The following is a 20713-nucleotide window of genomic DNA, read 5'->3' as shown; positions in this document are numbered from 1 at the left end:
ATCATTTTGCTAGAAACGGTCTGCAAATCTGCTGATCATGTCCATACACTAGCAATCTACAGCCCCAATCGATCTGTGAAATCCAACATGTTGGACAATCTGATTAAACAATTCCAATCACTTTTTGGTTGCAATCTGCGATCTGTGAAGCCCATACATTGCAGATTTTTATACACAATCGATTGCAAATTGCACGATTGCTGCAATCCATCTCTGATGTATGGGGGCCTTAAGTAATTAGTAAAGGCCCCCATACATCAAAGATTGATTGCAGCAATCATGCAATTTGCAATCGTTTGTGTATAAAAATCTTTCCCTTTTTCAATCGCATGCAGATTGCAGAATTGCCACAATCGATTGAAAAAGGGAAAGATTTTTATACACAATCGATTGCTAATTGCATGATTGCTGCAATCAATCTCTGATGTATGGGGGCCTTTATGAACCCCTGCTGTGGAAACATGATAGTATGGGTAATCAAGAAAAAGAATTGCTTCCACAAGATGGCAGAATGCAAATAGTCCTTATAATCCTTGTACTGTACATTGTTAATAAACATAATTCTTAATCCTGCTTTTAACATGATTAGAAATGCTAATTAATGATTACACCCAAGTCAACTACAGTTCAATAGATACCAAGAAAAAAAGATTCTGTTAAATCAAATAAGATATTATACTATGCTCGTAGGAAATATAAAAACAACTTAAATACATAGGAACATATTAAATTGGGCTCGAGGTTTAGCGCGGTAAAAAACCTTGTGCCCCCTATGCCCAATTTTGGATTACTGCAGTTATGCGCACTCCCGATACCCACAGTGTCCAATAAAAAAAGTGGTCACAGGGTTTTCAGCTCTGAAAACCCTGTGCCACATAAAAAATAAGATAAAATGACACTTATCTGCCCCGGGGTCTCCGTGGCTCCCGGTGGCCTCTCCTCCATCTTGTCACTGGGGAAGTGGCTGCTGGGAGGCTCTGGGGGCTGGTGGGAGGAGCAAGGGCTGCTGGGAGATGTACTTCTCCCAGCGCCCATTACTGGGAGGGGGGAATTTTTACTATTCTCATGCCAATTGAATATGTACATAAATATCAAATATTAGAGAAACAAACAAACCTGGATAGGTAAAATCGATACAATACATAAAGATACTATCATAGGTTCCCAAACTCTGGGCCTAATTCAGACCCGCGAGCGAGCGATGGTGCCCTAATGAGCATGTGCACGACGGAGGGAGCTCCGTCGTGCGCATGTGCGAGACCCAAGCTGTCGCTATGGGTCTCGCACCAAAGGGGGCGTGCTGTCGATGGTGACTGACAGATGGAGGCGTTCCCATGGTGATGTCAGTGGGAGTGCTTTTGGCTCTGATAGAGCCAAAAGCACTCCTGGGCTTGCGGCAGCGAGACCCTACCGCAGGGTCTCGTCGCAAGCCCGATGGTCGCGATGGTCTTGACCATCGCGACCATCTTTTTGGCCGCTCGCATAAGCTGTGGGTGGTCACCCACAGCTATGCGAGCGGCCAGGAGGCCGCTCCATTTTTAGGTAGGAGGGCCCTGATTCAGAGCGGTCGAACAGAGGAGTCACCCCATAGAGGGAGCACCCCTTCCAACATCCTGATTTCAGCCGAAGTGTACCATGGGTGGTCAAATAGGGAGGTTGGGCACCCCCCCGCCGCAGCTGTGCAGCAGTGCCGTACCCTGAGTGGCTGAATGAATGCTGTGCGCTGCATCCATTCAGTGACAGGAGGGGGCCGGGGGAAACCCAGCTAGTGACGGAGTGCTGGGCTCTCCCCTAGCCTGACGTTACACGGGAGGTGTGCCATGTGGGCACGCCCCCAAATAACGTCACTTAGGGGGCATGGCCTATGGTAATTAGGCCACAACCCCATTTTGGTCTAGAGTGCACCTTATTCACATCCGGCCATGCTCCAGCCCATCCCCCTGCTTTTCTCCAGCACCATCCTTCTGTGTCTTCCCAATGCCATCATCCTGCGTCTCCCCAGCGCCATAATCCTGTGTTAAATCCAATTGAAATTTGTGTAAGGGATACGCTTTTTTGGTTATACAATATTAAATTTGTTATTCAACTTGATTTAATTGTTTTAGTCTAATATGTTCTGAATGACATGAACAAGAAGTGAATAAGAAGTTGGCCGAACAAGAAGTTAACTTCAGCCGGGCAATGCAGGGCCATGTATGGCGCATCCCAGCCAGGTCAGGTTGTTTGACGCAACTACTAGATACTTCTGCTGCCATTTACTGCAGACCCGGCTTCATCCAAGAACACCACTGACCAGAATCGAAATGCAGGTGTTTTACTGATTACACCAGCTGCAGTTCTCCATTAACCCACTAGGTGGTGGTCATTACGTATATATTACACCTGCCTCAGTCTCCGCAGCAGAGTTATCCCATCAGATGCAGGCCTGCCAAGAGCCGTGGCGGGTCCGGGTAACAGGGGGCGTGGCCTAATTGCGGGAGGCATGGCCACGCCCCCTTCCCGGAGAAAAAAGCTTTGCGGCGCTGGGGAGGGGGGCGCCCTGCCCCCTCCAGTGCCACAGCAGTAGGGATGGGACATCGAAACAAAACATTGGAAGTACTGATGTTTTTTACATTGAATCCAAAACATTATTATTATGAAACTTTAATCATCTATCTGCTGCTTACCATATTGCCAATAGCTGCAGCAGCCAGACACCCCAGCACACAATCAGTATTCACTGAAAGCAGCACCAGTGACAGTGAGCCAGGGGTGGGACTGTCCTATGTGCTGCTGCTAATTGGTTAATCAGAGTGTCTTTCACTCTGTCAGCCACAACACCCACCAGTAGTAACCCTGTCAGTGTGTTTTGAACACTCTTATCTTACTTTGCAATTGACTAAAAAACGAGAGAGTCAGCTGGCAGCCCAAAGCAGTCTTGCACCACACATTGTCACAAAAAAAAAAAAAAAAACATTGGAAAAGTAGGGAAAAACATCGGGGGAGAAATCTAGCGATGGTAATGAAACATTGGCTGCTAAACATTGCAGGGTTAAACATCGAACATCGAAACCATCTGACCGATGTTTACGATGAAACATCAAATGATTCCCATCCCTACACAGCAGCAGCCCTGCCCCCTCGAGTGTCACTGAACTGATTCTGATCAGGGCTGCTACTGTGACACTCGAGACAGACTCTGCACTGGCAATGAGTCTGTCTCGAGTATCACAGCAGCAGCCCTGAGCAGAATCATTCACTGATCCCTCCCAGGGGGTTGTCACCAGGAATGCCAACTCATAATCACACTGAGTGATATAATCTTGTGTGATCCTGACCTGGGGGAGACTGACTCTGACTGAGGTGGGTGTCTCGACACACCAAACTTTGAGTGACTTGAATCATTAGATCATCTAATTGATATGAGTCATTGTGTCGAGACATTCACTCATTAGCCATCTCTAATCAAATGTATCATCCCCAAGTAACAAGTACAGTAGCAAACCTAAGTGATACTTGAATATGCAGAAATGCTGTGCTCCCCCATATTTAACACGTCTTATCTTATTGAGGTTACATTGGTAAATGGAGTAATAAGCGGACTGCTTCATACATCAGTCCCAGTCCGGGATATTGCCATAAGTAAATAATAACAGGCACATTAGGGAGGAATTAAAGCACTGTATGCTCCATGATCAATGGGACATGGTTGATAAGCAGCAATCAGCGGTTTTTCGGAATACTAGACTTTTTGGTGCCCTTTGCCAAAGAGAGCATTACCCCCCTCCATTTTTTAAATAGGGAAATAGGATAGTGCCCCTTGAAAAAGGGCCATGGCTTCATGGGGAATGACCAGGGAAGATAGGGGTACTCCTGGGGCAGCCAGGACATGCTGGGGATAAAAGAAGATGAAGCTACAAGTGAGAATGATAATAAACAAGAAACTTAACAGACCCAAACAGCGCCCCCTGCCCTGCAGTACCTTGTGTCATCGCACTGGTCACACCACCCTAGTTACGGCCCTGGGTATATGTTACATACAGGTAAGCAAGTGGCCTCGCCCCCTACACTACAGACAGATCATTAGCTGGTGTCGTTGATTGATCCATTCCTGATCGATTAGTGTGAGTGATCCCGCCCTCATCAGGCACAGCAGCCAATTGCCGATACAGGCGCCAGGAGGATCGTGTCAGGGAGACTGACACGATCCTCCTGGCGCCTGTATCGGCAATTGGCTGCTGTGCCTGATGAGGGCGGGATCACTCACACTGTTTGGACGTCAGCTCTGTGCATTGCACCATGTATCGCTCTCTCAGACTCCTGCAGTTGTTCAGGCTGCACGCCGCTAATAACAGGCAATTGCTTATACAGACGCCAGCTCTCAGACACGTCAGGATGGTAAGTGGCGCATGGTTGTGTGTCCTCCGTGGTGTCAGGGCTAAGGTCACCTTCCCTGCTGAGAGCGCCGGACATGCCTCCACTGCCAGCAGTGTGTGAGAGCATCGCGCATGCACCCCTGCCAGCAGTGTGTGTGAGCACCGGGCATGCCTCCCCTGTCAGCAGTGTGTGAGCACCGGGCATGCCTCCTCTGCCAACAGTGTGTGTGAGCACCAGGTATGCCTCCCCTGCCAGCAGTGTGTGTGAGCACCGGGTATGCCTCCCCTGCCAGCAGTGTGTGTGAGCACCGGGTATGCCTCCCCTGCCAGCAGTGTGTGTGAGCCCCGGGCATGCCTCCCCTGCCAGCAGTGTGTGAGGGTGCCGGGCATGCCTGCCCTGCTAGCAGTGTGTGAGAGCGCCGGGCATGCCTGCCCTGCCAGCAGTGTGTGTGAGTACCGGGCATGCCTGCCCTGCTAGCAGTGTGTGTGAGCACCGGGCATGCCTGCCCTGCCAGCAGTGTGTGTGAGCACCGGGCATGCCTGCCCTGCCAGCAGTGTGTGTGAGCACCGGGCATGCCTCCCCTGCCAGCAGTGTGTGTGAGCACCGGGCATGCCTCCCCTGCCAGCAGTGTGTGAGAGCAAGCTGGGTAGAAGAACACATCTGTAGTCATTATCATTAAGTCCTGGGTACTTAGTTGAATCAGATCTGAGGGCTGGTTTCAGTAGAGTATTACACACTTCATCTTCTAAGCTTGCTTGACGTTTAGGTCTCCATTTAACAACGATGCTTATTATAGGTGGTGTATTACTTTTATCACAGCAATACTTCAGGCCCTACATTGTCCTCTTCCTACAGGGGCAAACGCAGAATTTTAAGTATATAGGCCCCCATTTAAAAACGATGGTAAACACCAGTTGAATCATTAGTATCACTGTGATACAAATGAAAAATTCACTGGTATTTACCAATACTTACCCCTCCGGCGAGGGCCAGTGAAATTCTCGGCGAGGTCCCCCACTGGGCTGTTGGCAGCCTAATGCTGCCAGCGATGGGGCTCCGGTGTTATGCGCATGCACGACTGTCTGTCTGTGCTTGTGCATGACACAGGGACTCGCCAGTGCCTGGAAGGCTTTGCTGAAGCCGGAAGGGCAGTGCCGAGTCCCAGGCAATGGGGACTGCATCGCTCTCGCCATCTAAAAATGGGGACTGCATCGCTCTCGCCATCTAAAAGATTACCGCTGTTTGTTAAATGAAGAAATGAGGACATAACCCCTTTAGCGGGCACTAAAAGGGTTATGCTTAGTTGGTAAGTGGGGGCCAGTTAGTGTGTATATATACGCTAACCTAACACATGCATATATACATGCTAACATATATACACTTACGTACACACTAAAATAGTCCACATACATACTTACACTTTTGATGTAGCAGCAGGTTGATAATGGGGCTGGGCACCTTACATAATTATGATGCGATTTGCGGTTGTATGGGAATGGGATTTGTTGTATTGGCTCCACCCCCCACTGTGGTCAGTGAGTGTAGAGGGACATCGATTGGTCGGGGGGTCTCTAGGTATTCAGACCCCCTGCGTGCACTAGTGTCTTATGCTGTGTTCTCCGTTTTGTTGCTTGCAGCCGACCCCTGCCAGTGACGGGCTGCTGAGTAATGAGCATGTGCGACGGGTTGCTGAGTAATGTGCGACGGGCTGCTGAGTAATGTGCGACGGGCTGCTGAGTAATGTGCGACGGGCTGCTGAGTATGTGCATGGGCGACGGGCTGCTGAGTAATGTGCATGGGCGACGGGCTGCTGAGTAATGTGCATGGGCGAAGGGCTGATGAGTAATGTGTGACGGGCTGCTGAGTAATGTGCGACGGGCTGCTGAGTAATGTGCGACGGACTGCTGAGTAATGTGCATGTGCGACGGGCTGCTGAGTAATGGGCGACGGGCTGCTGAGTAATGTGCATGGGCGACGGGCTGCTGAGTAATGTGCATGGGCGACGGGCTGCTGAGTAATGTGCGACGGGCTGCTGAGTAATGTGCGACGGGCTGCTGAGTAATGTGCGTGGGCGACGGGCTGCTGAGTAATGTGCATGGGGGACGGGCTGCTGAGTAATGTGCATGGGCGACGGGCTGCTGAGTAATGGGCGACGGGCTGCTGAGTAATGGGCGACGGGCTGCTGAGTAATGGGCGACGGGCTGCTGAGTAATGGGCGACGGGCTGCTGAGTAATGGGCGACGGGCTGCTGAGTAATGGGCGACGGGCTGCTGAGTAATGGGCGACGGGCTGCTGAGTAATGTGCGTGGGCGACGGGCTGCTGAGTAATGTGCGTGGGCGACGGGCTGCTGAGTAATGTGCGTGGGCGACGGGCTGCTGCGATTTACACTTTCACTCAACGTGGACTTGGCAAAGCTGGAAAGGCCTTTGCTGGGTCCCAATTGCCAACAATGGGAGTCATATTGCTAACTCCATCTATAGATGGTGTAAGCGATCCACTGACAATCAACGGTAAGCTAACTGCTGATTGTTAAATACTGAATATAGGATATTAACCCTTTTAGCGAGTGCTAAAAGGGTTCTCCTTAAATGGAGCTCACAGATTTGTTTCTAACATTTATTGTATTTAGTCATTATAATAGGTTTTATTGGATTCCTGAAGTGTTCAAATATTTTAGGTAGAATAACTTCAAGCTTTTTGTTAATTACTATAATGTTGTAGACAGACTGACAAGATGACAAATACATATATTGTTACCCATCGTACTGCCAACTTAAAGGTGTTAACACAAGTTTTTGTTAACCTGACATTGGGGTCTATTCATGTAGTACATGAAGTGGCTACTGAAAAATATCACTATATATCGCGTCACATCGATGCGATATATAGTGATGATTTGTAGCAATTAATGTGCACTTACCTGTCCGGCATCTTTTTGCGGTACCTGGCCCCTCCGTGATCCCTGTAAGCAGTGAGAAGACAGACATATCTGGTGCCCAATATGTCTGCTTTGCACTGCTCATGTGCCGGTGTCTGAGAGCAGCAGGTCACGTCAGACCTGCTACAGTGGACGCTGGGCTAAAGGGGGTGGAGCCAGTGCCAGGCAGAAAGCTGCTCTTTTTATCTTGCTGTACAAATTACGCCATCCTGAGATGACATTAGCTGCTGTAGCCTCTGGGCTACACTGTGCATTATTAGCCGGCGAAGGGATCCGCCGGAACGCTCCCCGGTTATGGCGAATGTGCATGTGCAGTCCATGCGTCCCCAATGCTGCCCCATCTATGGCCGTCTCCACCGTCTTTCAGAGTCATTGGTGGCACGAAGAAGGGAGGGGACTTCAATCTTCCGTCTTTCCTTTTTGCCAGAAGTGGTCGTGACCCCACTACCTCACTTCCTTTGTATACTCGTTGCCTAGGTAACCTATCTTTGGTTTCTATGCGGTGGGAAACAGAGGACCGGAAATCGTGTCAATATTCCACTGACACCATTCCTGATGTCTTCTCGAGGACCAGGCTCTCTTTCTTTATATCTGTTATCTTGGGGACCAATTTATTTATGCCTATATAAGGGGAAACAAAAGACTTACGATGGGTCAAAATAGAAGATGGTTTTGAAGATTAAATATCCAATTTAAAGTGCTCATTATGCATCATGGAATAAATATATACTACATATGAGTAATAAGTATGTAAAATCACTACGTTAAAATATATTTAAAAATGGCAAGAGTGTATAAATAGTACATGATATAAATACGAAAATACATCTCTTAAAAAAGGGATATAAAAAAGTACATGATATGCATAGGGAAAAATTGCAGCTCAAATGTTAAAAAAATTATTTATATATAAAAAGGTTACAGCAAACGGGGGATTATTTACCTTTAGTTGGGCTAGTTCAGTAACATTTGTGTATGAATTGGTCCCTCTTGGCATTATCATCATCATTACAAGTTGGGTAGAATTTCTGCAATAGACTTACTTATGAACTTTGTTTTATGACTTAGGGGCATATTCAATTACCCTTGAAAAGTTGGGAAGGTTTCGCCTGCCGACTTCGCGTGTTTTGGAGGTGAAAACTTTTCGTGCGCGGCCCCGCTTTTCACCCTATGCAATTCCAAAGGACGCGAAATCGGGAACCGTTGAAACTCAAATAGGGGAGAAAATGCTGTCAGATTTGGGAAACCAGCCTGTCACCCCCCAAAAGATGCACTAACATTGGGGATCCATGTAGATGCCACTATTAGTCCTACTGAAGCTATTTGGGGTACTTAAATGCTCTCAATAGCTGCTAATTGGCGTCTTTGCACAAGTGGTGAAGAATAGCAGTTATTTGGGGAGAAAATAAGTAGTCCCAGCAAATTTGGGGTACATGAAAATGGGTGCAAGCATGGTTAAAAATTGCAAAAGTGAAGTTTTAAAACAACTTTAAAAACGCACCTTCATCAAGCACCTGCAATAAAAAAAATCACCTTCCCCATACTTGCAGACCCCCCAAAAGCTTATTTCGCTAGTTTTTAAGTTTGTACCCCAACTTTGTACTTTTTTGATGCCTTTTTCAAAGTCTTTTTTGAGGTGTTCTTTAAATCCTTTTTTTTTTTTTGACAGTTAACCTTTGGGGGCCTGTCCCAAGGGTGCAGGGTGGTTTCCCCACCTTTGCACCCCAAAACCGCAATTCTGCACTTTTTTCTGCCTGCTTTCATAGGCAAATCTTTTTCTCCTATACCAATGCATTGACCTTCCGCGTAGGCGAAAAGGTCTTTGGAATTGAATACGGGGATAAGTTTTCGCCTGGCGAAATGTCGTCATCAGCAAAACTTTTCCGCTTATTGTGGCTAGCTAAATATGCCCTTTAAATGTAAGCCAAGTGCATGTGCTGCAGAAGTACACACATGGCGAAATGTGCCGGGCTTTGCCTGTGAAACACTTTTATAGAGTGTACTTTGCAAAATGGACAGATAATACTTGTGTTACAAACAGCTCTGCATCAGACCTATGCTGTATTTATTTCTGAACAGTGTATACTGTATTATACTCTGTGCTATTGCTGCTATCCTTTTGCTTCTTTATTGGAAGACACATATGCCTTAAAGCAATATTTAGTACAATTTAATGCAGTATATTTTATTTAAACCTTTGTTATTAGCATGTACCTGCCACTTCTCTCTCGCTTAGTAAGGCCCAGTTGAAGAAATAGCCTGTCAATGCCAAGGGGTTATACTTAACAAAAGCCGCCACTTTTCAGTAGGTTTAACATAAAACTGTAAAGCGGCACTAATATTAGGTGCAAAGTAAATATACCCCAAGACTGTCCCCATTTGCACAGAAGTGTATGGCAGCTATTATACTGGTGTGAGACAGCAGCTGGAGATGCCTATACTATTGTACAAGATTTACTAATGGTAATAATAAAATGCTCTAAATTTCCAGCCTGACGTACACTGTATACTATATTTTACTGCTCGTATCATTATATAATATATGGGACATATTATGAAAGCAAGTGCAGATGGAAAAAAGACAGCTTTACCTGCTGTAACCGGATATCTTAATCTGTCTTTCTGGAGTTTGTATTGTTATGGTTTTGTGGGTTTCCTCCCACAGTCCAAAAAGCATGAAATGGGACCTCGCATTTAATTGAATCTGCCCCTTATAATACTGACACATTGGGCCTGATTCTGAGGTGGACGTAATGCCGATGTTTGCGGAGTTGAGCGATTATTTGCTGCTGCGCATGTGCGAAAAGTGCTGTAAAGTGGGCGTCTCAGAGCTTGCTCAGTCCGTTATACGCTAGTACACAGGAGAATGCTGTAACAATCATTTGCATATTAGCCCCACTGCTGCTTCTCAAAGTCGCAGCTACGCATGCATTAGCGTCCACCTCTGAATAAGGACCATTGTCTTAATTGTATTACTTTACAGTCCATAACTGATGGGATCTGTGTGATATTTTTTTTTGGTATATTTGTTCTTGGGCTACACTGTGCTACAGAACATCTTTTTGTATTTGACACATTCTTTGCTTTCTGCATTGTTTACGCTTGTCTATCCACGTACAATAAACAGAACCCTAGTTGATCTAAAACGGGTGGGGAACCTTTTTTTTTTTTTTTGCAGAGGACCGCTTTGATAGATTATATATATATATATATCTACCAGGGGTGGGGCTACAATCTCCAGTGATTACAGCAATGCCCAGAGCATCCTGAGGATGCTCGGGGGAGCTGTAAGGGCAGCGGTGACAGTCTGCAGTGTCCTAGGGGCGCTCCAGGTGGCACTGCTGCATAGATTCTACCTGCAGGGTGCCTCTAGTCACCATGCTAACCAGATGAGGCTAGCAGAAAAAAGATCCCGAGGGCCAAACCAAATGATTCCGCGGTCCTTATATGGCCCTTGGGCCAGAAGTTCCCCATCCCTGATCTAAAAGCTTGGCAAAGGAAATAGAAGCCAGAAAGGTAAAACAATATATTTGATACAAATTGTATGAAGTTATGTAAAAATAGAAAACCCCCTTAATCTATCCTTGCCTGTTTGTGGGTTTGCTTTTTAATCATTACCCCAATCCCACCCCCTCCGATTTTTGTAGATCCAACACTTTTACCAAATGTTCTTTGCCCTGGTGAACAGTTAAAACAATGTAGGTTGCACAAGACATTAAATGTGTTGATAAAACAAAGTGCAGATAGATAGATATTAGAAAGTGCTAAATCATATGAGGGATCATGAAGAAATTGAGACTTTTGTGATTCAAGCTTTTCTGTCGTGCAGTTTTGAAAAAATGTAATGTCAATAGTGTTGTAGAGAGCAGTTATTCAAACATAGGACATAGGGCCCGATTGAGAGAAAGATATAGCAAGTATCTGTGTACCTGGACAAATCATAATGCAAGGGGTGCAAATACATTAAAAAAAAAATTGTATGTGGGGTAAATACTGGCTGCTTTTGCATGCAGCACACACATGCTGGGCAGCTTTATTTTTACACTGCAATTTAGATTGTTTGGAAACGCCACTTCCAAATCTTAAGCTGGCTACACAATAAACAACTTGTGTACCCAGCGATGCGACACACGACCCCCCTGCCAATGGGCTGACTTATTGGGCGGTCCGTATACACTGGGTAATCCGGTGCCCGATGTGCCGGCCCCCACTGCATAGCTCTTCCGTGGGTTTGTTAGCCGCGTGTATAAAAGATCAGGTGATGCGGCTGACGACTCCGAGGGAGCGCGCGATGCAAGATATTGTGCATATACACTGGACAATTTTAACGATTTGTTTCGATGCGTCAGAATCGTCCAAATCGTTAAAATTGTCCGTTGTGTATGGGCCTTTAATCTCTGCACATGTTAAATCTTCCCCACTTGCAGTGCAACATAGTTTTACCAAGATGCACAGTTTCTTTCTATATCTTACTCTATTATCAAATCTGAATCGGGCCCATATTCCACAATTAGGTATAAAACTATGCAACTATGTCATTCTGTGCTGTAGCCGTAATTTGGGCATTATTTAAAATAACTTTTGACGAGAGCTTGTTGAAGGTTTTACAAGTTGCCCCTAACATTTTTAAGGTGAGTCTTTACCAGTACATTATAGGAAAATATTCCACTGCATGTACTCAGTAATGTCCCTCTGCTGTCCAATTTTGTACTCTCATAAAATACCAATAGTGTTGTTTGAAAGGATGTGCGTGTGTGTATATGCTATTACTGATAATTGTGTAAAATATATTCCTGACTTGAATTCTTACCCACCCAAAATATCTTCTAAACTTTAGCTGCGTTACCTTACTGATCTATAGAACCAGACAGTGCTTGTAGCGTTCCTGCTGGGCTGTTTCAGCACCCTGTCTCCCACTCTATCTCTCCCTGTAAGCGAACCGTAGTGTCCAGTAGGGGGGAACATTAGTGGATAAACACTCCTCACCAGGTGCATAGATGCCATGCGCATGGCATTTGTTCACAGTGCGGGCAGAGCTTGGGGGCATCCCAGCATATCTGAGTGCTGGGTATGCCCCCCGGAGTGATGGAAAGGCAGTCATGTCACAAGACCATGCCCCCTTTTCGGATACAGTGCAGATGTGGTATCTCCCATTATCGGTGCCCTGCCGTAATTAGACTTTGTTATTCCATATTATAGTATCACCATTAAAGGGGCCTCATTTATCAATGAGTAATATTCTTGTTATCACTTGTTACTAATCTTAATTGGCGCTCCAACCATTCAGCTCCTACCACTCTCTTTTTTTCAAACACATGACAGGAGCTGATTGGTTGGAGCACTATTTAAGATTAGTATCAAGTGATAACAAGAATATCACCTGTTAATAAATGAGGTCCCAGATGTCATACTGGCATAGCCTTGTTATGGTATTGATTTTTGCAGTACATGTGGGCTGTGTGTGTTGGTATTACTAAGGATGTGTTAGGCATTTTGTTTTTCTCAACATGCCTTTACTTTGCTTGGTCTGCATTAATGCGCCTGTTATCTCCACTGATCCACTTCTTTGGACGTAAGGAGGGACAAGTCAGGGAGCATAATAAATAGTCTAATATGGATGTAGCCATATGCATTGGAGGGTCTAAAGCATAGCAAGATAGCGATTGTAGTTTATAACGTTGCTTAATTATGTTTAAATACATAGGTCATAACACTGTTCCCAGAGCAGCAGCTGAGTCCCAGTCCTGTCCTCATGTCACAGACTGTTCTCACATCACACAACTACGTGACAGGTGTCAGCTGTGTAGAGTTCACTGAAGAATTACAGGACCGTACAAAATATCAGACAGGTCCTTGAACTGTGAGCTGACTACTAGTGTCTGTATAGCAGAATAATAAATAATCACTGCGCAACCAAACGCAACGCAGCCTCAGAGGAAAATAGAAAATTCTTCACAGTACCTTTTATAAAGCAATATAAACACAAAATATTTCCCATATGTGGCGCAAATGCATTTAAAATACAATGAGGAAGTCCTTACATAGAATAATCTTTTGCTTCAAAAGGTAGATTGACAATTCTTTATTCAGGGTTTAAACTTCCTTCGTATATGCAGTCAAGAAAAATTCAAACTATCATCAGGTCTATAATATTTTTTCTCAAAACGATGCTTCATTTCTGAAAAAGCAAAAAGACAAGTGACATAGGGCTTCATTCAGAGGCGGCCGTACGGTCTACGACCGCACGGCCGCCTCGATGTTTGTCCAGTGCGCATGCGCACGAGGGAGCCGGCTCCTTCGTGCTCATGCGTGAGACCCGCTACAACCGACAGCGCCGGTCGTAGCGGGTCTCTTTCCAAAGGGGGCGAGCTGTCTATGTTGATTGACAGCTCGCCCCGTTTGGAAGGCAGGCCGGGGGGGTGGCAGCCCAAACGGAGGCGTTCCCATGGGAACGCCTGCCATTTGGGGGAGGCCCCACTGACATCAGTAGTGATGTCAGTGGAGAGCTTCCGGCTCTGACAGAGCCAGAAGCTCTCCGGGGCTTACGACAAGTGGGACCCTGCCCTAGGGTCTTGTCGTAAGCCCCGATGGTCGCGATGGTCTATGACCATCGCGACCATCACCCTAGCGGTCGTTAGAGCTGTGGGTGTAAACCCACAGCCTAACGACCGAAACAGAGGCGGCCGGTCAGGATGCAAGCGGCCGCCCAGTTTCTGAGCGACCGTTTGCATCCTCCGACCGCCTCTGAATGAGGGCCATAGTGCAATATTGCCAATAGAGACAAATTTATTTTAACACTCTCCCTGACATATTGAGCATAACATAGAGGCATATCGCCACACAATGTGGGCACGGAATCACAATTGCTCTGTTCATCACTTACAGTGGACTAGTGCTGAGTTGAGAGACAAAATGGTGGCACATCCACGGACAGCAAGGATCACATGACTGTAGTGAGCGACATTTCTACAGTTATTTGTTACAGAAAACTCTCTGTATAATATGACTTATGGAGCATACACATGGTCAGATTTGTCACATCTGTCAGATGAACGATTTGAGCGATTTTACCAAAGATTTGAACGATTTTTGACTGCATTAAAATGAATGGAATCGTCCAAGTCTGACTGCAAACACATCAGATGTCAGATATCGTTATCTGACCATCGGGAACGAGCATCGTTCATTGTCTATCGTTCAGGCTTGTCAGAAATGTCAGATTTTCCTTCAGATATGAACGATTGAACGATTTTTAAAAACGTTATCGTTCATATCTGAAGAAAAATCTGACCGTGTGTATGCACCATTAACCTGCAACCTCATGCTTTTAAATGGGCATGGAACGCCTAATGGATTTCTAATATCCATATTTTACAGCATCCCACTTATTTCACTTTGTCAAAGCAAATAATTGGAAATACATGTGTAATTATGTAGAGAAATACTGGGGGTCATTCAGATCCGCTTGCGAGCGGCAGGACGCTCGCAAGCGCGGTCGATGTTCCCCTCTGCGCATGCCGCATGCGAGAGACCCGGCGAGCGACGGGCTCACAATCGCTCCGGGTCTCGCACCAAAGGGGGCGTGCTGTCGATGTTGATTGACAGCACGCCCCCTTTGGTGAGCGGGGGCGTGCCTGCCAGACGGAGGCGTTCCCATGGGAACGCCTACCGTCTCAAGCCGGCCCCACTGACATCACTAGTGATGTCAGTGGGAGTGAGTTTGGCTCTGATAGAGCCAAAATCACTCCAGGGCTTGCGGCAGCGAGACCCTACTGCAGGGTCTCCGTCGCAAGCCCGATGGTCAAGACCATCGCGACCATCATCATGGACGCTCGCTATAGCTGTGGGTGGTAACCCACAGCTAAGCGAGCGTCCATGAGGACGCTCCAAAAAAAGGTAGGAGGGCCCTGATTCAGAGCGAGCGCAATGGTCAGAGCGTTCAGCTCTGAATCAGGCCCACTGTCCTTATTTATAGTGTGCATACTATTTCTAACTAACAGCTGTACATTTTTGTAAACATTTGTTTTCATTTACTTTCAGGCCAGCTCTGATTCTTATCGCATTGAATCTGACACTTTTGGAGACCTGAAAGTTCCTAACGACAAGTATTATGGAGCTCAGACTGTTCGATCAACAATGAACTTCAGGATTGGAGGTGTCACTGAAAGAATGCCGGTAAGTACTTAATGATGAGGTATACTTATCACATTTATGGTGGATTTTTAGATCTCTAATAATAAGCTCCTCTGTTAGCTAAGGTGATAACAGATGGTGAATGCAAAGAGTGCGTATGTTTATAAGATTATACCTATCATTTTATAGAATATACCTGATAAGTGATAGGTAGAAGTTAATTGGTTGCGAGGGGCAACTTGTCCTCTTTAGAAGTTTTGTTACATCTCCCCCATAGAAACGCATAGCGTTGGCTTCCCGTGCCCTAATCCTGTGTGCTGTCCTTATCCTTGGAATGTGAGTATTTTGGCTATAGACTTGTCTCAAGGACCAAGGAAGCAGAACTCTCTTATTTATACCCAGTTGCTTAGTGCCACCTTGGGGGCTTCACGATCAATACTTCCTTCAGATTTTTTTTTTATTTTTTTTTAACACAATATGTCTGAAAGTATTATTTAGTGTGTTACCCATCACTGACAGCTGTATAAAGGCAAGCACACAGCCATGCACACTTCAAGAGTCACACATGAACAATAGAATGGGTCATATTGCAGATTTCAGTGACTTTCAATATGACACTGTCCTAGGATGCCACCTTTCCAACTAGTCAGTTTGTCATATTTGTGCCCTGCTAGAGCTGCCCTGGGCAATTGCAAGTGCTGTTATTGTGAAGGGGAAACTTGTAGGAGCAGCTCAACCACAACCGCTCACAGAATGGGACCAAGAAAGTACTTAATCGTGTAGAGATAAACATAGTCTGTCCTCGGTTACAACACGCACTACCTACTTTCAAACTACCTCTGGAAGCAATACTGCACAAGTACTGTCCGTCGGAAGCTTTTGGATTGGGTTTCCATGGCTTAGGAGCTACACACAAGCCTCCAATCACCATGAGCAATGAAAAATGTCTGTAGATCACACCACCATTGGTCTCTGGAGCAAGGGAAATGCATTCTCACGAGCAGGGCCGTAACTAGGGTAGTGTGACCAGTGCCATGGCACAGTGCTCGACAGGGCAGGGGGCGCTGTTTGGGCCTGTCAATATTCCTGTTTATTATCATGCACTTGTAGCTTGCTCTTCTTTTATCCCCAGCTCCTACTGGCCTCCCCTATCTCTTCCCTGGCCCTTCCCCATGGGGCAATGGCCCTTTTTCAAGTGCACTATTTTATGTTCCTATTTAAAAAATGGAGGGGAGTCGCCAATGCTCTCTTTGGCACAGAGCACCAAAAAAATCTAGTTACGGCTCTGCTCTCGAGTGCCAGACATGCTTCACTATCTGCTACAGGGAAGGGGAAAAGTGGGAAATGAAGACGCACAGGCAATCAAAGAGTGATTAATTAAATACGTTTTATAACCACTATTCCTCAGTGTAATAAGGGAAAAGGAATTTAACACATTTATAAAGGTAGTGGTGGTGCTCACTAGAGTTAGGTATTGGCTTGTCAAAGAAAAAGAATGGAAAGAACTCTGTTTGGTGAGCACTCTTTCTGTAAAAAATAATTAAATCTTAACTTTTAATAATATTAAAAAATAGATAAGTAAGTCAAACATGGACAAACACAACATCGGATGAGGATCCACAACACATCAAAGTGTACACATCAGACAAAACAATAAATTCTGCACAATCTAAATAATAATAACAGGAAAGTGTCACTTGTGATAACATCACTTATGCAACCATCTAAATTGAAGCGAAATATTAGATCATGGGATATATATATATATATATAGATATATATATATATATATATATATATATATATATATTTATTACATACATATATTAAATGTATCTGGTGTTAGTATTAGAAATGTACAATGTTAATACATAGAATATCCTAAATGTCATATATTCAGCTACATCAATAGATACATGAAAATAAAGAAATAAATCAAACATGGACACACATAACATCGGATGAGTATCCACAAAACATCAAAGTGTACACATTAGACAAAACAAAACAAAAAATAAATAAAAAATATACACAATGCAATTAACAGTAATAAGAAAATGTCACTGTAATAACATCACTAATAAATCCATCTAAATTAAAGTGAAATGTTTGATTTAAGAATATACATATATATACCCACACACATTAACTGTATCTGATATTAATTTTAGAACTGTGCAATATCAAAACACAGAGTATCCTTGAAATCATATGTTCAGATACACCTGGTGTTGAATTCAGATCTCCTCTCTTCATAACACTCTAAATAGCAGTCTCCGATCAATTCAACACATCAAAAAGACCATTGCCGACTATAACCCTCTATTATTTAAATAGTATAAGGACATAGAAAACATGAAATATCAGTAAAGTCAGGATATAGTACTACTATTCCTCATTCTTCTGCTCCCCACCTATGCAAAATGCTATTTGTGAGGAGTGAGAGATTACCGGAAAGCAGTTTATCCCTAGAAACAACAGAAAAACAGGGACGTTGCTCAGGTTTCATTTCTGCTTTTGGGTGTCATACTATCCGCATTGGACACTCAATGAGAGAATTACTGGCTGGAGATAGTCCTCAGTTGATAGAGATAAAGATAAACAATATACTAACATAGATGATATCAGAATAATACGGTCCTGTTGTATTCAAATCCAATATATGTTTAATTGCTGCTGTTTGTCACATTCAAAATTGGATAATTGGTACATATAGGCGTTAATTGTATAATGTTCAGCATACCATAAATAGTCATGTAACACATAACAAATGGCCAAAAAGGCTCGACAATATATGTGGTATTCGATATATATCATTTATATGTGCACCAATATCATACTGGTGAGATCTATATATCCTAAAATAATCCCTTCCCAGGTAACATCTGAGTATTCAGCCCAAAAGAATAATTGTAACAAGTGGATGATCCACTTTATAACAATTAAATACCTATACAAGTGTGGAAAAACCTCTGATGCAAATCTGGAGTATTCTCACAAGAAAATATATACGTATATTATACGTCTTAATAGATTCAATACTGATAAATCATAAATAATATATAAATCACGATATTAAAGACGCGTGTTTGTATATCAAGATATATTCAATATTGATAGGTCATTTAAGTGAGGAAAGTAGATCTAAGGGTCTGAACTCTATAGTGATAAACACAACAATTGCGACATAGAATTCCATTAGTAAGTAACACATTGCATAACTGCCATTTACATGAGATAGAATATAAACAAAATTGTTTCTAAGGCAGAAAGAATGTATTAACTATAGAATTGATATCCCGATGCTGTCCTAATAATATAACCTATGTAGGGGTAATTAGTCGACTATGGTTTGCTAGAATCGGGACAGATATAGAGCGTATGCGTCCATCATAGCAGGGGCGCGCACAACCCAACAAAACAGATAAATCACAATGGATCAATAAACTCCCGAACGGGGTACAAACTAGTAGTGAGAGTGCTGCGCCGTATAGCCACAGGCATCCATCTGTCCCGTCCGTCCCCGACGCGCATTTCGCTATTGAGGCTTGATCACGAGGGTGGTCACATGTGGCAAAATTCCTGTTAAATACAGGTGTATGTGTTTGACTGACCAATCAGTTCCGTGGATTTAGACTGACACATATGTAACTAATTAGTATGTCGGTTCACTAGAGGTTTAATATGGGAGCAACTTGTCAAACAATTAACCCTTACTAATACCGGAATACCTTGCCAGAAGCTATGCTGCAGATATTCATTCCCTAATATAGCAATCACAAAATGTGTACCAAAGATAAAATTGCAAATATGCATTCCTGGTATAAGATATAATGTATGCGATTAGGGATTGTAACGAAAGGAAGTACACCTCATTGGTACATATCTAACATCATTTTTAGCTGTTATAGTTATACACAAGCTAAACAATATCAAATCAGTATATGGAAAAGGCAATTTATTCGTAGCATCAATATGTAAGATTGGTTAAGAAACTTATCAATATGCTAGCGCTAATATATAAAAGGGTCAGTTGTGATATTGACCAACCATGATGGCAATTATAATGATAAGAAAATGTGATCCTTAAGTGACACCCACCCATCCCATAATATCACAGAGTCAGATAGCAAATATCCCTATCTAGGCTTCATGGGGAAGAAATAATAATCATAGTAATTCAAGGTCACTCACAACCTATAATATGTTCTTATTAATATATTTAATATTCAAATAGTGATCAACACTCCGTGTTAGTCAAATTTATAGTAACTGAAATAAAGCATCAAACATGCATATAGATATCAATAAGTGATTAAGGGTGCTCAATATGTGTTGTGTAAGTTGTTGTGTTATTTATATTTTGTATGTGTGCAAAAAAAAGGGGGGAGGGGGAAAAAAACAAAAAAAAAACACTAATTGTTGTGAATAATAAATGCTAACCTATTTATACAGGTTAGGAATAATAATAATGATGATAATAAGTGTAATAGCAAATGTAAAGTATTCAAACCTTACTGATCATGTGCCTGTGATATACAAATATTACTTGTTCAAAAGTGAAAAGATTTTTTTATTAAATAAATATAAAATAAAAATAATAATAAATATAAAAATAAATATAAAAAAAATAATATATAAATAAAATTAAATTTGAATATAAAAATAAAAATAAATATAAATATAAAAATAAAATAAAATGAATTAAATTAAAAATGAAAACAAACACAAAAACAAAAACCAAAAAACAAAAAATCGGGGAAAGGGGGGTGAAAAAAACTCTTGCTATTTTAATATGGTGTCCAAGAAACGAAAATAAAATATATGCAAGATAAGAAGATAAGTGTAACCTAAACTAGTATTTTGGATTAATGCGTAAGTAAATAAATAATATTTTGTAATCAATTTACGAATGATCCTAAACAAGATCAAAGTTAAACCCCGTGAAACAAATATAATAGAATTTTAACAAAATAAATTTATATATAATGGAATATTGATAGATAAGAACATAATGGGTTAACAATATCCCATTGATTCATACAAACTATCTGAAATACATCATGATCAAAGAAAAATGAGGAAAAAGGAAAAGGGAAGAAGAAGAATGCAATAGTATCCACGTTGCACCTATAAAAATGCTAAGTAACTGTTAAACTCGTTCAGACCATCCGGTGTGAGGGTGCCCAATATAAATATCCATTCTGTTTCTTTTTTAAGAAGGGTTGAGCTGAAGTCTCCACCTCTTATCCCCATTTTCACTTTCTCTAAACAAAGTGCTTTGA

The 20713-nt window shown here is 43.2% G+C and overlaps 1 protein-coding gene across 1 annotated transcript in view; it reads left to right on the top strand.

Annotated features, from left to right (window-relative positions):
- The first annotated feature begins 4215 nt into the window (after positions 1–4215).
- The window catches only part of FH (fumarate hydratase), a 70087-nt gene continuing 53589 nt past the window's right edge, over positions 4216–20713 (top strand). The window contains exons 1-2 of the mRNA XM_088474463.1: positions 4216–4377; positions 15336–15470. Of these exons, the coding sequence (XP_088330589.1) occupies positions 4279–4377; positions 15336–15470 (234 nt within the window). The 5' untranslated portion in view covers positions 4216–4278. The remainder of the gene's footprint in view (positions 4378–15335; positions 15471–20713) is intronic.

This window comes from Taudactylus pleione, unplaced genomic scaffold (assembly GCF_031769625.1).
Source record: "Taudactylus pleione unplaced genomic scaffold, aTauple2 ptg000154l, whole genome shotgun sequence".
NCBI classification, from domain to species: domain Eukaryota; kingdom Metazoa; phylum Chordata; class Amphibia; order Anura; family Myobatrachidae; genus Taudactylus; species Taudactylus pleione.
This window is presented reverse-complemented; position numbering and strand designations above follow the sequence as displayed.